Source organism: Octodon degus, unplaced genomic scaffold, assembly GCF_000260255.1.
Source record: "Octodon degus isolate 3935 unplaced genomic scaffold, OctDeg1.0 scaffold00083, whole genome shotgun sequence".
Taxonomy (NCBI): domain Eukaryota; kingdom Metazoa; phylum Chordata; class Mammalia; order Rodentia; family Octodontidae; genus Octodon; species Octodon degus.
In genome coordinates this window covers 10,726,638-10,745,579 of record NW_004524659.1, presented here as the reverse complement: position 1 = coordinate 10,745,579, position 18,942 = coordinate 10,726,638, and the positions used below count along the sequence as shown (strand labels likewise).

The 18,942-nt window shown below is 46.5% G+C and overlaps 1 protein-coding gene across 5 annotated transcripts in view; it reads right to left on the bottom strand.

Moving 5' to 3' along the window:
- The window catches only part of Actn4 (actinin alpha 4), a 77,080-nt gene that overhangs the window by 26,099 nt on the left and 32,039 nt on the right, over positions 1–18,942 (bottom strand). For all 5 annotated transcript variants that reach the window (XM_004636785.2, XM_023721644.1, XM_004636787.2 and 2 more), the window contains exons 2-3: positions 1,060–1,174; positions 719–838 (exon numbers count right to left, since the gene is read on the bottom strand). In XM_004636785.2, the coding sequence (XP_004636842.1) occupies positions 719–838; positions 1,060–1,174 (235 nt within the window). The remainder of the gene's footprint in view (positions 1–718; positions 839–1,059; positions 1,175–18,942) is intronic.

Genomic DNA, 18,942 nt, shown 5'->3' with positions numbered 1-18,942 from the left:
GGCCCTGTCATTAATGGCAATTAGTTTTGTTTTTTTTTAAAGCTGGGACAACATAGGCAAGAAACCCTGCTCTGACTAATGAGCAGAACTGTGAGCACTGGCTGCTGCTGAGCTTCTGGGCCCCATCAGGCCGTACCTCATCTCCCCAAAAGCACCTCTGCCCCTAACCCAGGTCCTGAGGGAGTGGTCTGGGGAACCTACTCTAGAAAAAGAGGGTCCTGGTATGGCCCTTCCAGCCTGTGTGTGCAGAACAACATGCAGGGGGCAGCCTTTGCACATCCCACTACTGTCTGAGGCTCCTGGTCCCTACCTCCCCTCCACACTCCCTCCTTCCCACACACACCATGCAAGATTAATGGCAGCAGTGTTCCTGGTACAGAGGCCAGGTGACATGACTGTTATTGTCTGCCAGGCTCAGGGCAAGAGCATGAGTTTCCAGGGTCCAAGTCAAAGCAGATGCTGCACTGTATGTAGCTCCCGGATTCAGACTGCACCCAATGGGAATTCCCTGCAGGGTTGCTGGTGGTGTGGGGGGTGTCAAGAATCTAGTGTCCTCTCGAGGGTAGTCACTGTTAAGTATGTATTATAGGTGCAGGCTTCCTGTGGCCACAGTACTGCATCACTATGAAACTTCATGTAGTTACAATGCAGATTTTGTACCTCTGGGAATGAAGGTCAGGAACTCAGCTAGACCTTGGCTGCCCCATCTCGAACTTACCTTCCGCCCCAATGGAGACCAGCTTGACTCCTTTGCTGGCGATAAAGTCCAGGGCTTTGTTCACATTGTTGATTTTGTGCACTCTCATTTTCCCCCGCTCGGGCTTAGGTAACCGCTCCCCTAAAAGAAGCATGTAGAAAGGAAAAGGAGACAGAGCCTTAGCATTTCACTGCTCTCTATACCCAGTCCCTCAGCAATCCACAAGCTACTCAGGCCCACACACACAGGCTGATACTCAGACACAGGCTGCTGCCATGGAAGAAACTGCAGACTCTGCCCATACCTGCAGGACAGGGCACGTGGCCCAAGTGTGAGTTGCACTGTGGCAGTTTGAGCCTCACCTGAAATGACCTCCAGGAGAAGCATGAGCTTGAGCCCGTCTCTGAAGTCTTCGTCGATGTTCTCTATCTGTGTGCCTGCTTTGCGCAGGTGAGAATTGCACCAGGCTGTGAAGGTCTGGAGACAGAACAAAGTGGCATAGAGGGTCAGTTCAGTCGTTGGGGCTCTCTACTGAAAGTGCAGGACACAGCCCTGATTCCAGAAGAACAGTGGCCACCGTAACACATTGGGCTATGGTCAGACCTTGGTGCCACCATCTACCTCCATTGTTTCTCACCTTTACAATGACTTAGGTATAGATAAGTACAAGGAAACCAAGTGTCAGGGTGGTGGACAAACTGACCATACAACCACATGGGTGGTATGTGGCTGGCTAGGCTTAGACTTGAATCCAATTACACCAAGCCTTGTAACAAACGTTCTTTCTGCAAGGAGCCTGTCCATGAACCAGACATTAGTGCTACCACCTACCTGCTGACTGAGCTAGCAGCAGGTCCTACAGGCTGTGAACAACAGGCAGGGCCCTGCCCTCAGAACCCTTCAGTTCTCATTCCCAGACAGATCACAGGTATAACATGGGACAGGAAAGCAGCTGAGAAAGAAAAGCTACACATTCAGGGTTTTCTTGTTTTTCTTTGAGATTAGGGTGGGCTGCAGCAGCCTCCCCTGAAAGGCCAGGCCAGGAATGCAGAGCCTAAACCCCAGGTATGTCCCCATGTAGCTGGGTTTCCTGCAGGCCAAAATGCCCTAGCTTCTCTGAAGAATATTCCATGCTTCATCCTTCCAAATCTTAAGGCCTGATGTATTCTAGAGTGGGCAGAAAGGCAGGTGGAAGCAGTCAAGGAAAGACAGCTACATTTGAGAAGAAAGTGATTTTTTTTGGGGGGGTGGCAGGTTCAGCTGGCCCTGGGGCTGGGGCTGGCACAGCATGTGGTGCTAGGGGTTGAACCGTGGTCCCTGCACTTACCTAAGCAGGCAATTTGTTTGTTTTTTTGGTACTGGGAATTGAACTCAGGACCCTAGCAGGCTCTTATGCCATTGAGCTACCTCTCCAGCCCTAAGCAGACACTTTGGACCACTAAACTATCTCGCTGGCCCCATGAGAAGAAAGTTTTGAAGGATCAGCTAGAAAGTGAAAAGGCATATTCTGGTAGGGCCCTAAAAAGAAGGCTAAGTTCCAGGCCTGAATGTACCAATAATGCTGCAGAACACTCAAGCACAGGACCACTCAGTGCTGCTTGCCGGGGCATGTTATCAAACATTACAGCTACACAAGTGGCTCACATCAGTTAACGCCAACATGCCCAGACACCTTCTAGGCCCAACGAGCCCTCCCACAGCAAGGTCTGGGAAAAACCCAAAGCTTCTGATTCCCCTAGGAGCCTCTATACCCCTGTGTTCTGTCTGCCCCTTCAAACTGCTGGGGCCAGAGCAAAAGTGGGCAGACTGCCAAGAACTGTAAGCACACATTCCATACCCAGGGTGTAGGAAAGACCACATGGGGGCATCCCTGGGGCCTCTGGTCAAGCACCATGTGTTTTGACAACTGCCACCAGGCCTGCTCCTTCAGAGACCCAACAGGAGGTTTCTCCCAGACAAAGATACTGCTAATGAGTAGGCAGCCTCACAGTACAGACCCAGTGCACCAAGCACATACCAGCTGGAGGTTTCCTTCCAAACCTGAATGGTACCAAATGGAGGTGGTCAGACCACACTGCCCAGCCTCTCAAAAAGGTAGAGACAAAGGCCCTTCCTGGCTGCACAATCTCTCCCCCAACTCCAGCTAAGGAGGCCTCTGCCCTGCTTCTGCCTTGCCACATAGTCCCCCCAACCCCTGCTCCCTACTCACCCCTCAAAATGTAGCCTGCAGCACAGCTTCTAGGGGACACGGCTCCATGAGTGTACCCCAACCCAGTTCCGACTCAGGTGGCCCTCCTCTGTGCAGACTGCTTCCCAGCAACTCTCTCTGGTCTCTAACAGCTATGGTTCCTTTCCTGCCTCTCCACAGCTGTGAGCCCCAGAGAAGATCAGCTGCAAAGCAGGTTCTCACTAGAGTGCATTCACTCACACCTGCTGCATTATTTCCATTGCTGTCCCCATACAATTCTGAATTCGGAAAAACCAGGACCAGAAGGCTGGTTCTACCACTCGCACAGCAAGTTATCCACCCTTCCCCAAGCCTTTTTCCTCTTCCGTAACATGGCAATGAAGATTCCACAACTCCAGGGGATGGTGCCTAGAGAGCACACAGCAGTGTTTTATTTTTGTTTTTATTTATTTATTTATTTATTTATTTTGAGACAAGGTTTCACTATGTAGTTTGGGTTGACCTTGAACCCACTGGGATCCTCCTGTCTCAGCCTCCCAAGTGGTGAGATGACATGTGTGCACCAGAACATCCAGCACAGCAGTTCTTAAAAAGCAGCAGCTCTAAGCTTCACAGGGTCTCTTTCCTTGGTTCTAGTCTCAGAAATCCTGTCACCCCCAACATTGAGTATTTCCACTGTCACCTGTCTCCTTTCATCACCACATACCCGAGGCTTTCTGGTATGTAATATTCTCTAGTCACTCTTTGGGGGCCTGAGAGAGAGTTCAGTGGCATAAGTGCCTGCCTGGCAAGCACACGGTCCTGAGTTCAATCTCCAGTATCAAAAAAAGAAAAAAGAAAAAAGTCAATCTAGTCACTCTTTGGATGCATATGTATGTGCATGTGAGTTTCTCCTACCATGTGTGAGCTCCAAGGGGATAGACAATGCATCTCACGTGTCTCTACAATGCGCAGGTACAGAGCTCAGAGGCCCTGTAACACAGAGGAAAGCAGCAGACGGGGCTGGTCAGGAAGTGGCCAGGGATGCCAGGTCTTTGCTCTTGCTTGTGCTGAAAAGATACCATTGGCCAAGTCACAACCCACATCCTGAGGATACAAGAGGGCAGTTCCTGGAGAGTCAGTTTCCCCGGTGCTGCAGTGCTTGCTACAGGGAGACAGGTTGAGGTACCTGTCTTCACGGAGGCCTGGGAACCCGTCCCTACCTGGCATGGGTTGATCCCACACAATGGAAGGGGTAGAGACTTGGTACATGTCCACTCCTCTACTTACTTGCTGTGTCCAACGAAGTGACTTTACCTACTTAAGCCTGTTTCCTTCCCTAGAAGATAGACTTACCCGACTACCTCTTGTAGTTGTTCTAAAGATGAAAAACAAGGGAAAAGACTTAAAGCATCTGTCATAGTCCCTGGCCTAGTCTGTGCTACATGAATCACATACATCCTGACTGGCTTCTTACTTGGTCTCCAAAATGAGTAGGATCCCATCTCTGCTACAAAGGCCTTCAACTGACTCCTGATGGGAAATGGGACTGCAGGAGACTCACTGCAGATGGTTCCCACTCCAGCCCATGCAGGTGCTGAACAAACCTCGCTCACTCACATCCAGGCCATCTGTTCTCACAGAGGTGACAGCTCTACCTGACTACCAAAGACACATCCTATCTCTGCTCACCCTCCCTGTGTAGTAAACAAGAGCTGTGGCTTGGAGCTCACACAGACCTACACTCAAGTCTTCCTGTCACTGAGGCAACCTGCCATAACCTTGGGAAAGTGATGGGCTTCCTTTCCATGCTGATGAATGAGGACTATAATCTCTCCTAAAATGAGGATTAAACGCACAATGCCAGTGAATCACTTAGCACTGTGTCTGGCAAAGATTAAGTAGTGTTATACATATGTCAAAGAAAGGTCTATTTTTAAACAAATGCTGGCTGGGGTGTGTGCATCTGTCTTCCTGACTGGAAGTATGCAAAATCTCCAGTGGCACACAGAGCAGGCACTCAGGGAGAACACCCACATGCACAGAGGTGAGGGACTCCCTCCTGAATCTGACCCAAGTCCAGGGGCCTCCAGACAGGCCTCCCGCCCTCACTCGCTGCCTTGCTTGGCAATGTTCCTCCTAGAAGGAAATTCAGGACACATCAGGGAACAACTAGTGATGTCACCTCTCTAAGGGGGAGACTGATGGGGAAGAACTGGACTTTGAATGAAAAATTGATACTCTTTTTACTTGGTTATAAAAATAATACTCTGAGGGCCGGGGAGATGGCTCAGTGAAATAAGTGCTTCCCTGGCAAGCACAAGGGCCTGAGTTCAATCCCTGGTTCCGCCAAAAAAATAAAAATAAAAATAAATACTCTGAGGGCTGGCCAAATAGCTCAGCAGATTAAAGCACCTGCAAACAGATGCAGGGGCCAGGGGTTCAAGACCTGTGTCTGCTGTGCCGGCCTCACCCCCGGGGGCGCGCTGAGATGGCAATTGAGACTGGGTGTGATGGCGCGCACCTGTAATCCCAGCACTTGGGAGGTTGTAAACAGGTGGATCACTATGAGTCCAATCTAGTAGTGAGACCCTGGACGCCCGTAGACCCTTCCCTAAAATACAAATAAATAAATAAAAATAAAAATAACACTCTGCTTAAAGCCTTCCTCTTCCTCCCTAGTTTAGACTAAGATATATCTAGTTTAGACTAAGATATGTGGGAGAGATCATGTACAGCAATAGTTTCTATAGACAAAGGCCTTGTGCATACCACAAGCCCCTCCCCTGTGTAAAGTTCTCATACAGTACTGCTGATACGCCCCATCTGTTCTGCAACACCCAGGCCCATGAGGTCACACATGTTCATACCCTCAACAAGCACTGTTGAGGGTCTACCAGGCTGAGCTGTGCTGAGTACCTCAGTGACCACAGGCAGACAGAAGCTGTGCTCACATGGGTCCCAGGCTAAGGGAGAGAGGACCACAGGAGTCCAACATAGGAAGCAACACCCTAAGGAAACGTGGCAGTAACAACTGCAGTGAATAGTCCAGAGCCAGCTATGTGCCAGGCACTGGTCTAAGCACTTTGCCACATACTAAATGCTGTCATGTTCCCACCATCTGATGAGACAGGTACCATTATTGCTCCCATTTTAATAGATGAAGAAACCGAGAGCCTGTGGGTATCAGCTATATTTGTGTTCGCTATCTTTAAAATGGAAGCTAAGCTTTCAGCATATTAGAGGAGCACCTGTCTGAGTGGAAGTTTCCTTGAGGGGGTTAATTCTCACACACTGATCTGAACAGTGAGAATTACAGAAGAATAAAGGAGAGCGAGATAATGGGAACCACATGTGCAAAGGCCCTGCAGCAGAAGTTCTCAAAGGAGGGAGTGAGACAGGGAGGGAGCCTCACAGGGGCTTTTCAGCAGTTTTTTTTTTTTTTTTTTTTTTTTGGCGGAACCGGGGATTGAACTCAGGCCCCTGCGCTTGCCAGAGAAGCACTTATTCCACTGAGCCATCTCCCCGGCCCCCACAGGGGCTTTTCAAAGTTCGCACTGGCTGCTGTCGCAGCATGGGGAAGGAGCCTAAGAGAAACCTGTTCCTGGCAGGAGGAGGAGAAACACCAAGAAGCCATGTCAGGGTTGTTTACTGTGATGGAGAATCAAAATTTAGGGTCTCAATTTTATCTGGGAAGAACCACAGGTCTATGGGAGGGAAAGAGAAAAGGTATCAAATTCTTTGTGGCTTCACTGTCATTTCCCAGAAGCACCTCTGACTATAAACAGCTACTCCACAGCAGTGGTTATGACCTCCGCATCTCATCTATGGGGCTTTTAAGCACCCACCTAATAGACACTGACCTGGAGGGCCTATTATGCACTGCACGTAGAAGTCAAACAGATGCAGAACATATATTCTGAACATTACAGATAATTATGCAATGACTACTAACTACCGCTTCTAACAATTTATCGATTAGTAACTCCTGCAAACTTCTAACCCCATGATCATATATGAGTATCAGCTCTGTGAAACTGAGGCAGAAAAGGGTAAGTTACTTGCTCATAGTCACACTACTAAATGCAAACATGACTAGACACTTATTCCATGTCTGAGTGGGAGGTAAGTTAAGTGGTCTGATGAGGTAGAACGGCAGAACCTAGCTAGGAAGACCCCGTTGTAATATGTGAAAGAGAAAGCAGTGCCAATGCAGCCCAACTGCTTCCAGCCTGACCTACCCATGTCATGAAGGGAGCCTGCACCTAGCCCTAATCTATCTAGGCAGGAAGGATGTGGCCTGGTCTGTCTTTAGAACATGTATGGAAAACCACAGAAATGAGCCTGCCCTGGAGCAGGCAGTCCTGGAAATCTTCTCTAGTTGCAGAAATAGCTCTGGGTGTGAGCAGAGAGAAAGTGCTAGGGGCTGTGGGGGAGAAATAGATGAATTTGTTGGGTTTTGAGATCCTGTGTCACCATTCCCTGTCCTTACACCCTGTAAGCATTGGCAGAGGAGGGTGGCAGCATTTCTGCTTTGTCACTCTGAGTTGCTGGGGGGGGGGCACACAAGGGGGCCTGGTATCACTGGTCATAAAGTCCTTCCTGTGTCACAGAGACCCCTCCCAGCCTCCAGGATATGGGGTGGCTGGGTGAATGAATGATGGATATTGTTCAGGAGGTGACATAAGCAGCCAGGAATGTGGCAGCAGTGGGCTTTAATGAGGCATTCATCAATGACACCCTCCCCCAACCCAAGAGGTGAAACACTCTCTAGGCAACACCAGGACAGCCAAGTCCTGTTCCAGCAGCCAGACTGATGATGAGCACAGGAAAAGCACAGATAGATCCTGGAGGGAAATGCATGGCCCCACTAGAAAAATGTCCCTTCCTTTCTTTTGCTTCCTAATTTCCTGTTACATATTCTTAGTAGAAAAGGGGGTGGCCTGGAGGGAGATGTCTGTAGGAAACTGTAATTCTCTTAAGCCCATTATAAGGGGTGCCCATTACAGTGAGTCTGGAGCTAGAAACAGGCTCCACCCAGATCCAAGTTCCAATGGACAAGCACACTGGTTCTGACTAGAACAGGGAAGTAAGTCGGGGACCAAGGCCAGCGGCTTCCCTTTTCCTACCCACCCCATAGCCTGTCACATGTGGATTCTATTGACTCTGCATTTGACAAAATTTTAGGAAAAACTATTCCATGGCTCATGCTGCCCTGACCCTACTTTCCACTGTGTATAATGCCCACCCGCTTAGCAGGATGCCACAGCCTAATTGCCTAACCCAGAAGGACCAGCCTGCGTATATTTTCTCAATGCAAGTGGCTATAGCCAGGTCTCTGGCTATAGCCAGGGAGCACAGAGGTCAGACACAGCACCCCGGTTCTTGGAGTTTTCAAGTCTCATCTCTGAAATACCGTGTTGGGTTTGTTGGAGGGCGCCGTCCCACTTCCTGAACTCCCACCTTGCCTGCTTTGGCCTCTGATGCTGCCCATGGTCCTGCATGCACAGGTCTTCAGGAAGGGTGTCCAGGGCTTGGACACAGGGCAGGCAGAGCTATTTATTTCTAAGGTAGGCATCCACCTTCTTATCACCCATCTGCCAGGTCTCAGGCAAGGCCAGGTCCCAGTGGGACATCTTTTCAGTTCCTGAAAGCAGAGACTGCTCCTGGGGCCGTGTACTCCACCACCAGCTACAAAGGCGCTTTCAGGGACCAATGGCTCAGCCTGCTGGAATCTAGGTTACCAGGCACCCAGGTAAATAGGTGATTGCCCTGGTCAGGAACCTGTGAGGCCTCTGGAAGAGTTTGTGAGATTGCAACGTAAGCTTTTTTAAAAAGATCTATTGCCTTCAGTGGATTCCAAAGGAGATGAAAATCAGGAACCATAATGAGAGGACAGAGAAATGAACTGGTTATGATGACACTGTCACAAATTACACGGGTGGAACAACAGAGGACATGGACAGTCTCTCCAGCACACCACCACTGGAGCTGCCACTATTAGTGTATGAGGACACAGGGGCTGCCCACCAGTACTCGGCCCTGGTGGGCCAGGGGCAGAACAGGCACACTGCGTTTTTCTGTCCATGACTACACAGCCTAATATGAAAGCAATTACAGTGAAATATGGAATGCTTCTTATGTCCTGGTCTGAAGTTGCCTTATTCGGAGTTTTCTCAGTCTTCAGAAAAAGCCGTGACTGCCGAGTTGGAGGAGAGGTATAAATACCGCAGAGTGCAGCCGTGAGCATTCCAAAGGCCCCGCGTGTCCATCCGTTTCAGCTCTACCCTTGCCACCCCGCCCTCCCAGCCAGCCAGAGTCCCAGCCTTGGTCAGTCCCCTACAAGGTACTAGCACACACACATCCTGCTGCAGTGGGCTGGTTTTATGGCTCAGCCCCCTCCTCTAGAGACACCGGAGTCTAAGGCTTTCTCTTAGCTCTTCACAAGGCTGCTTATATACAGCATCACTCAGGAGTCCCCTCAACAGTGTCTTCTGGAGGGTCTGCTCTGACTCTGCCATCTCCACTGTGCCATCATCGCTTTGCTGTTACTTTATCCACTATACTTACAATGAGAAATTACATTAATTGCTCATAAGCAGTCTGTCTCAAGAGAACATCAACTCCCTGAGAGGAGTGCTCTATTTGCTACACAACCCCACTGACTAGAACAGTGCTTTACACATGGTAGGTGTTCAATAAACCCTAAAATAAATGGAAAGGGGCTGAAACTTCTCATGCCCAGCTCTTTAGGACTTCATAGTTTTCAATCTTTTTTTTTTTTTTTTTTTTTTTTTAACAAGGGTCCTGACTGAGGTCTAAAACTGCTTGATTTCAGAAGGCCACACAAATAATCCTGAACTGTAGATATCCTGTAAACAAGCCAGGGAAGAAAATGTTCTAGTTTTGCTGTTATAATGGGAGAAAGGAGCCCTCAACTTCCCTCAGGCTTTTGGGGTCACTAGACTTGGAGAGAATAGTTTAAGCAGAGTTGGACCAAATGAGGGTTAGCAGCAGGTGTGCTAGCAAGGGACTGACAGATTCTAAGACATCAACTTGCCCAGAGAGGAGAGCGTGTCTCAATGCAACAGTAAGGGCTCTCAAGTTTCAACAGACACAGGTTCAAGTCCTAGCTCCACTTAGTAAACATTTACGGCTTCAATAAATAAACCTCAGGCCGGGAAGATGGCTCAGTAGAATAAGCACTTCCCTGGCAAACGCAAGGGTCTGAGTTCAATCCCCGGTTCCACAAAAATAAATAAATAAATAAATAAACCTCACCCCCTTAAGCTTCAGCTTTCTCCTTTGTAAAAGGATAACTGACATGTTGTGGGGATTCAACAGGATAACATTATGAAAGGCACTACACACACAGCCTGGCACAGTGTCAGTGACCAATAAGATGTTCCATTCATCATGAGGTTATTCCTGTTCCGGAAGGTGCCACAGGCCTTACAAGATGGCCAAACTGCTGGCTGCTCTCTGGTGACAGACACAAGGCAGTCATCCTCTAATCTGTCATTCTTTTTTTTTTTTTTTTTTTTTTTGGTGGAACCAGGGATTGAACTCAGGCCCTTGCCAGGGAAGCACTTATTCCACTGAGCCATCTCCTTGGCCCCAAACCTGCCATTCTTTAACCTAGTCTCCCAGCTACCAACTGAATACAAAAAGAAATTTTAAAAATAATAAACTTTAAAAGTAAAGGAATTATAATGATGTTCTTGTTTCCAAAGATCCTTTAAATCCACTAGTTCTCAAGCCTTGCTATGTATTAGCTAGGAGTCTCCCTCCCACTACTACCTTTCAAGGTAATGAATACGCATTATGTTAAGTTGTTAAGCTTTGAAGTAATTTGTTGTTGAATTCAATCACCTATAGTATTTAGATGCCAATAGAATATTCACCTCTGACAGACAATAAAAAAAAAGGATACAAAGGAATGATCATATTGTATTTATATATACAAAATAGGACAAATTTACAGCTACTTTCGCTTAATTCAAAGAGAAGAAAGGTGTACTAACAGTGTTTGCACAGAATATCCTGTCTGCTTCTTGTGCTATGGATAACCACTAAGAAGATAATAATGTACAGTGTATTGATTATCAAAACTGTCCTATTAATCAGCTGTGAAACTGTCTCATTCATAATTATTTCTCAATAAAAAATTTAAAAAAGAGATTAATACAAATGGATCATAAATAAAAAATGAAGTAATTTGTTACACATCAACAGATACCTTACACAAAGTAGAAGCAGGGTTGCTGGGTCACAGGTATGCATGTACTGAGAATCAGTTCTGCTTTTACTGGGATATAATTCACATACCATAGAATCCCATGAGTTTTAGTATATTCACAAGGCTATGCAACTGTCACTACTATTTAATTCCAGGACACTTTTATTACCTCAAAACTGTCAGCAGAGGACCGGCCGAATAGCTCAGCAGATTAAAGTGAGCACAGACCAGGAACACTGGGCCTTGGGCCTCGGTGCTGGCTCCGCCCCTGGGGCACGCTAAACTGACAATTGAGACTGGGCATGGTAGGGAGTACGCATCTGTAATCCCAGCTCTTGGGAGGCTATAAACAGGCGGATTACTAGAGTCCCATCTAGTAGTGAGACCCAGAACACCCTGTAGACCCTTCCCTAAAATACAAAAAACAACTGTCAGAAGTTCGTCCCTCATTTCCCCTCAGCACTGCAACCATTCACCTACTTTCTATCTATCTATGGATTTGCCCATTATGGGAATTTTACACAAATATATGGCTTTTCAATTTAGCTTATTTACTTAGCAAGTTTTCAAGATTCATTCACATTGAGACATATATTAATTAGTATTTCAATCTTTTTATGTCTGAAAAACATTCCATTGTATGGATAGACTTTTTTTAAAATATATTTTAGTACAGGACTACAGGGTCTCACTACACAGATTGGACTCATACTGATTCTCCTGTTTTTGGCCTCCCAAGCACTGGGATTACAAGCATGCGCCACCATGCTCAGTCTCAGTCACCATCAGTATGCCCTGGATTGAGCCCTAATCCCTGAACCTAAGCAGATGCTTTAGTCTGCTGAGCTATTTGGCCAGCTCTGGATAAACTACTTTTTTAAAGAATCCATTTTTTCTTGTTTGTGCCTTCTAACCATTATGAGAGTTTTGCATAAATTATGTTTTCAGTTGTCTTGGATATATTGTAGGAGTGGTATTGCTGAGTAATATGGTAACTAATCATTAAAGAACTGTAGGATACACCTTGAGACCACAACATTAAATGAAATAAATCAGACACAGAAGTTTAGATATTACATAGTTACTGTTATATGAGAATCCCAAGATATAAGTAAAAAGGAAAATAAAGGATGGGTAATAGGAAGTAAATTTTTTCAAATGGGAAGGGGAATTAGAGATGGAGGGAAGGAGGAAGAGAAGACTGAAAAAAAAAGAGCTAGTACTTTTTCAAATGGGAAGGGAATTAAGAGTTGGAAGCAGCAGAGATGGGAGGGGACAAAAAGATGAACTAAGATGTGGTATGTATATGTACAAATTCCTGTCAATAAATATAATAATCATGTACTGCAAACATGTACTAATAAAAAAATTAACATTTTTTAAATATTTATTTATTTATTTTGTGTGTGTGGCCAGTTCATCCCACCAGGGGGCGGGGCTGGCTGGCATGTGGTGCTGGGGATTGAACCGAGGTCCCTGTGCTTTATGCTTTGTTTAGCTTGTTCTAAGCAGGTGCTTTAGACCACTGAACCATCTCACCAGCCCAAAAATTAACATTTAAAGAGAACTGATGAGGACAACTAGGGAGAATTGATAGTGGATAGATGAACTGCAAGACTGTCTTCCAAAGAACACAGTTTAAGGGCCAGGGAGATGGCTTAGTAGAATAAGCGCTTGCCTGGCAAGTGCAAGGGACTGAGTTCAATTGCTGGTTCCACAAAAAAAAGTTTTATATATTCTGGTATTCTATACCCTTATCAGATACAATATTTGGAAATATTTTATGTGAATTGTTTCATTTTAATAGTGTCCTTTGAAACAAAATGTTTTTTTTTTTTTTTTTTAAATGTATTTAGTACAGGGCCTACAGGGTCTCACTACACAGATCAGACTCTGTAGTGATTTTCCTGTTTTCAGCCTCCCAAGTGCTGGGATCACAGGCATGCACCATACCATGCCCAGTCTCAATCAACTCTGTCTCAGCGCACCCTGGGGTGGTGACAGCACTGCACATCAGGGATCGAACCCCGTCCCTGTGTCTGCCTAAGCAGGCACTTTAATCCACTGAGCTATTTGGCCAGTCCCAAAATGTTAATCTTGAAGAAATCTAATTTTTCCCCTTTTGGTTACTCATGTTTTTACCATAAGATCTTAATAAGAAATTAAGATTTGTGTCTTTTTTTAAAAAGAGTTTTATAGTTTTAACTCTCACATTTAGGTCTTTGATCTATTTAGAATTTTTCTACAAAGTGAGGGAAGACTCCAATTTCATTTTTTGCATGTGAATGTCCAATCGTTTCTGCACTTTGTTTTTTTTGGCGGAACCAGGGTTTGAACTCAGGTCCGTGCGCTTGCCAGGGAAGCACTTATTCCATTGAGCCATCTCCCCGGCCCAAAGGTTGTGTGTGCAGTTGCCTTGTTTGTTTTTGGTCTTTTTTGATTTTACCGTTGTTTTTTTTTTTGTTGTTGTTGTTGAACTGTTTTTTTAGGGGAGGTTTATGTTTTGTTTTTAGTGCCAAGGACCGAACCCAGGGCTTCCAGCTTGCTAGGCAAGCATTCTACTGCTGAGCCAAATCCCCAGCCCCCACTTTGTTTCAAGCGCTTATCCTACTGAGCCATCTCCCCGGCCCCGGACTCTGGAGCTTTTAAGAAATGCCTTAACTTGCTGGGCATAGTGGCACATACCTGTAACCCCAGTATTCTGGAGCTAAAGCAGACCAACTCGAGGTCAAGGTCAGCAAGACCCTGTCTCAAAACACAAACAGGCTACATTTCACTGTGGACACATGATTCAGATTCCCTAGAGACAGGTCCCGAAGATGACATTTTATGAAGCTTATCCGGTATCCTGCACAATACGTCAGGGTTGAGAACCAGAACACTCATTCTAGAAATAATGAATGTGAGGATCAGGCAGAGCCAGAGAGGCCTTTTCAACTAAATTGGCTGGGCTGACATTGAGCTAAAATAAACACCAGAGGTGCAAGGGACAGGCAGCCCAGGGTAGGAAGGTGTTCTCATTATTTCTGTCTTCTCACAGACTTCTCCAGAGCCATGCCATACAGAATCAATCCTTCAACCCAGCGCTACTCATACAACACTCCAAAGAACTGAGTTTTCCCTCAGGAGGAAGTGCCTGTTCACCCCTCAAAATGTCCACTTGCAACAGGACTGAATTAAAGGCAGGTAGGGTCAACAGAGTGGAGAGGGGAGGTAAGCTCCCTCTCCAAACAAGCTCAGTCTCCTTTTGGCAGGCAAAAGAGATGAGTGAGACCTACCTTGATAGCTATTTTTAAAAGAGGAGACTTCCATTCCCAAAAGACAGTTTTAAAAGTGGAGCAGCAGGACCTTGCCCTCTGCCTCCTCTGGCCCCATCTGGCATTCTGCTGTGAAATGATCGGGTACATGGGGCCCTTTACCTGGAGAACAGGGAGTTCGAACTACAAAAAACGCATTTACTTGCAAAGCTCACAGCTGAGCTCAGGTTTCCTAGTCCGGGTGGGGAGAACTAAAGATCTTCTGGTTTAAACTTTGATCCTTCAAAAAGATAGCCAACTGAGCCAATTCTGACCTTGAGATTGTGTGGCTTGGGATCCTAACAGTTGTCTAACAGGCCCTCTGTTGAAAATTAATGTTTCAATCTGGGTAAATCCATCTTTGGAGACTTGCTCATCCAAACAAAAGACATTTTGGCTTTCTTTGGAGGACATAGTCAGGGGGACACTGATGGGATTGTTGCTAAGGCCAGTGCTACTTTCTATACACTTCTGTCCTGAGCTGCCAAGTCTGTCCCAAAACCCCACAGATCTGGGAGCGCTGCAGGCCAGGGCACATCCAGAACAGGGCAAATACTCCCTTTCTCCCTGCCTATCTCTCAAGTGGGCAACCTGCTTCCTTCTGGCACTCACCAAACCTACAAACTAGATCCTGCAGCTAGAAAGGCAACTGTGCTGGCCTGAGCATGATCTTTTAATACTGAGAAGAACTTCTACTTTGATAAGCGGAACTCCCCACTGATGATTCTTTCCCTTTTCCTTCTTTTGGAGGTTCTGATTCAACAATCTATCCAGCCAGGTCAGTCTTCTCCCACTCTAGTGAAAGGAGAAAGGGTGCCCAGGTTTGGCAATACAGCTAGGCTGGAACTGTGGCAGTGCTCACACATTTGTTTTGCATATACTCCTTACCCACTCGTTTCCCACTTTCAAAGCCCAGGATAAGATTCTTTCTAGAAGCAGGGTAGGTCTGGAATTTAGGGCACATATCTGCATAGTCAATTTTCCCCACCTGTGGGTAGAATATTAGCAGCAGAGGTCAGGGGGACTGCCTGCCCTCTGACATGGCTCAGCAGTGTGGTCTTTCAGGCACTCACCAAGGAGGGGCTCAGTACATAATAGACAAAGGATTGAGGGGATCCATCCATCGGTCTAGGAGGTGCCTTGACCAGAAATTCCAGGCTTATGATTTGGAGTTTGCCATGAGGCAACTGATGATGTTAAGAGTTATCCAATCTTGCGCCACTAGCCTCCTGTGAGTAGAGTAGGTGTTGGCTCTGCTCCCTGGTCCTGGGACAGTGTAGGGCTCACAATATCAGTGGGTTAAAAAAAAAGAATTCTAGGTCTGAAGGTTACTTTTTTTTTTTTTTAAAGATAGGATGGGGCAGGTGGCTGCCCATTAGGTCAGTTGTTTAAGAGCCTGCTTAAGCAAAGCAGTCAGGCTCAGGATACAGTGGTTCTAGCCCCAGATCATCAAGCCTTACCAGATCTGCCCTTAAGGCACCCTGAGCCAGCCCCCCCCACCAAAATCCATCTCAACTTTTGGGCCAACTAGGGCCAAAATGGTGGGCTGCCCGCTCTTGTAGCATTAAGCCGGTGGCTGGAAGGTATTCAGAAGTAGTATTACAATGCTGCAGGGTTCAATAAATTGGGCTTAATGCAAAATGATACAATATATGAAGATGAAGATGTAAAAGAAGCCATAAGAAGGCTTCCAGACAATCTTTATGACAGGATGTTTCACATTAAGAGAGTCCTGGACCTGAGCAAGAACCATCAGATCTTGCCTAAAGAGCAGTAGAGGGGCCAGGGAGATGGCTCAGTAGAATAAGTGCTTGCCTGACAAGCGTAAGGGCCTGAGTTTAATCCCTGGTTCTGCCACGCGTGCGCGCGTGCACACACACACACACAAACACACACACACAGGAGCAGTGAACAAAATATGAGGAGGATAAATTCTACCTTGAGCCATATCTCAAAGAGGTTACTCCAGAAAGAAAAGAAAGAGAAGGGGCTGGGGAGATGGCTCAGTTGAATAAGCACTTCCCTGGCAAGCACAAGGGTCTGAGTTCAATCCCCAGTTCTGCCAAAAAAGAAAAAGAAAAAGAAAAGAAAGAGAAGAATGGGCAAAGAAGTAATCACATAGTATAAGTCTGTGAATGCAACTGTCTTCAAAATACTTTTGTGAACTTGGTTACCCTTGAAACATACAGTTCAAAAACTATTGGTCTGCAGATACCTTAACTTAAATAAATGTCTATTGTATTAAAAAAAAAAAAAACAAACAAAACTTGTGGGCTGAGAGAGATGGCTCAGTAGAATAAGCACTTGCTTGGCAAGCCCAAGGGCCTGAGTTCAATTCCCGGTTCTGCCAGTGAGAGAGAGAGAGAGAGAGAGAGAGAGAGAGAGAGAGAGAGAGAGAGAGAGAGAGAGAGAGAGAGAGAGAGAGAGAGAGAGAAAGGATCGCCAGGCTGGCCTTGAACTCACAGCAATTTTCCTGCCTCTACCTGTTGCTGAGTGCTAGGATACAATGACGGGTTTTTTGTTTGTTTGATCTTATTCATTCTATCTCAGACCTTTGGATATACAACACAGACAGAATCAGTATCTTGGAAGAATTTTAAAAAAGAAAACCAAAATAAGGCTCTATAGCCAGAGTAATTACAGGACTGGGAGGAACCAGTAAGGAGACTAAAACCTCTGACTCATAATTGCTCCATTAAAAATGGTGAAACCGTTTGCCCTGGCAGAGTGACAAAGCTAGACTCTTACTCTGATTCGCCCCACCTACAAGCCTTCCTGGGGCTGGTACAAAGACCTGGCCAAGTCACAGGGTAGTCCTAGGGGTGGCTTCCTCCAAGGGGGCCCAGTCACTCAGAGGTGGAGCTAACTGCTGGCCCTAGAACAATGAATGGCTTGCTTTGCCTGGAGGGCATGGCGACAGGGAACAGGGTGGGGTGGATGAAGCCATGAGGTATGGGCTCTGATTTCCAGGGCGGGACTCAGTGGTCCTGAGTACTCTCACTACAACATGGAGGACAAGGGGGGCGGCAGGTGCATGCACCTCTGGGTACCATCTTAACCTTTTACAGCAAAGCAACAAAGGGGCTGAGCTTTAATGAAAATAGTAAGAGACATTTCTCTGATTGGTGGAGTATACTGCTTACCTTAACGTAATTATAGAGACTCATATTTATTAAGCCCTTACTGTGTACAAGGTTTTGTTCTGGATGTTCTAATTTTACAAATGAGGCTCCAAATATTAAAGCTATCTACCTGTGGTTGCATAGCTGCTGCTAAGGGCCAGGGCCAGAGCCCACATAGCTTCCTGACCATGTGTCTGGTCAAGGCTGCTTCACATTTCTGGTGCTCAAGTGAGGCATTTCACAGAGTTTCTCTTGTCTGATTTACTCTAGGAAGCCACAAGCCCGAGGGGCAGTCCCTAGGGCCTCAGCAGATTCCTACAGTCCTGGCCCTCCAGCCATGGGCCACAGGGTGAGTCATGGGAGAGGTAGGGTAAGTCAGGTGACTCAGTAAGAATCAGAGCTACACTGAGGTGGCCCGGTTACCTTGACATTCCTGTGATTCTGCCAAGGTAAAAGTAACTCAAGGAGTTTGCCTTATATGGGCACAATGACAGATTTCATCATGACAGCATTAACTGACCCAGTATCAAATCCATTCCCTGGCTGCACAAGAGACACCCCATAAAGCTGTTCTGAAAGTATAGGAAATAACAATTTATGACAGTCTATTGCCAGTGACTCATAAAACAACTACCCAACTGCCTGTGTGTGACTTTGTTAGACAAGTGGGGGAGGGTGGCCTAGACAAGAAATATATCACTCTCTATTCACATGTAGCAGGGGAGGCTTAGTATAGACCTTTCCCCATCTTCACAGGTAAGGCTCAAGGTAAGCCCTAGAGAACAAGTCTTGCTTGAGTTTCTAGAGCCCAGACCACCTGCTTTCTCCTAGGGGAACCTGAAAGAGAAGACACAGGGACTATGCTGGCATGCACAGCCTTACAGGGCAGTAGGGAACAAAACGGTTAGATATGAGTACAATGACACTGAATGAGAACCAAAGAAAGTGACTGGGCTTCCCAGAGCAGAGGGGTTAACCCAGCCTGGCCCCAGAACATGGGTACCAGAAAGCCGCTGCCAAACAGCCTCCCCAGAAGGGGGAAACTCACTGCTCTGAGCCTCTGCCAGACTTCATTTATTCCAATTTTAAAATGTTCTGAAGTTAGGCATGTGTTGGTAGTGCATACCTGTAATCTCAGCACTCAGGAGGCTGAGCAGGAAGGCCACAAATTTAAGGCCACTTTGGGCAATTTAGCAGAGCCTGTCTCAAAATTAAAAAATAAATAAATTTAAAAAGTCTGAGATGTAGCACAGTGCAAAGGCCCTAGATTCAGCCTCAAGTATGCCACCTCCACCACCCACCACCACCACCAAGGACTGAGCAGTACAAGGTGGCGGCCTGGGCCAGGGTCAGAGCAGTAAGGACAGAGATCTTGGATACATTCTGAAGGAGACTGGACATACTGGATATACTGAGATAGC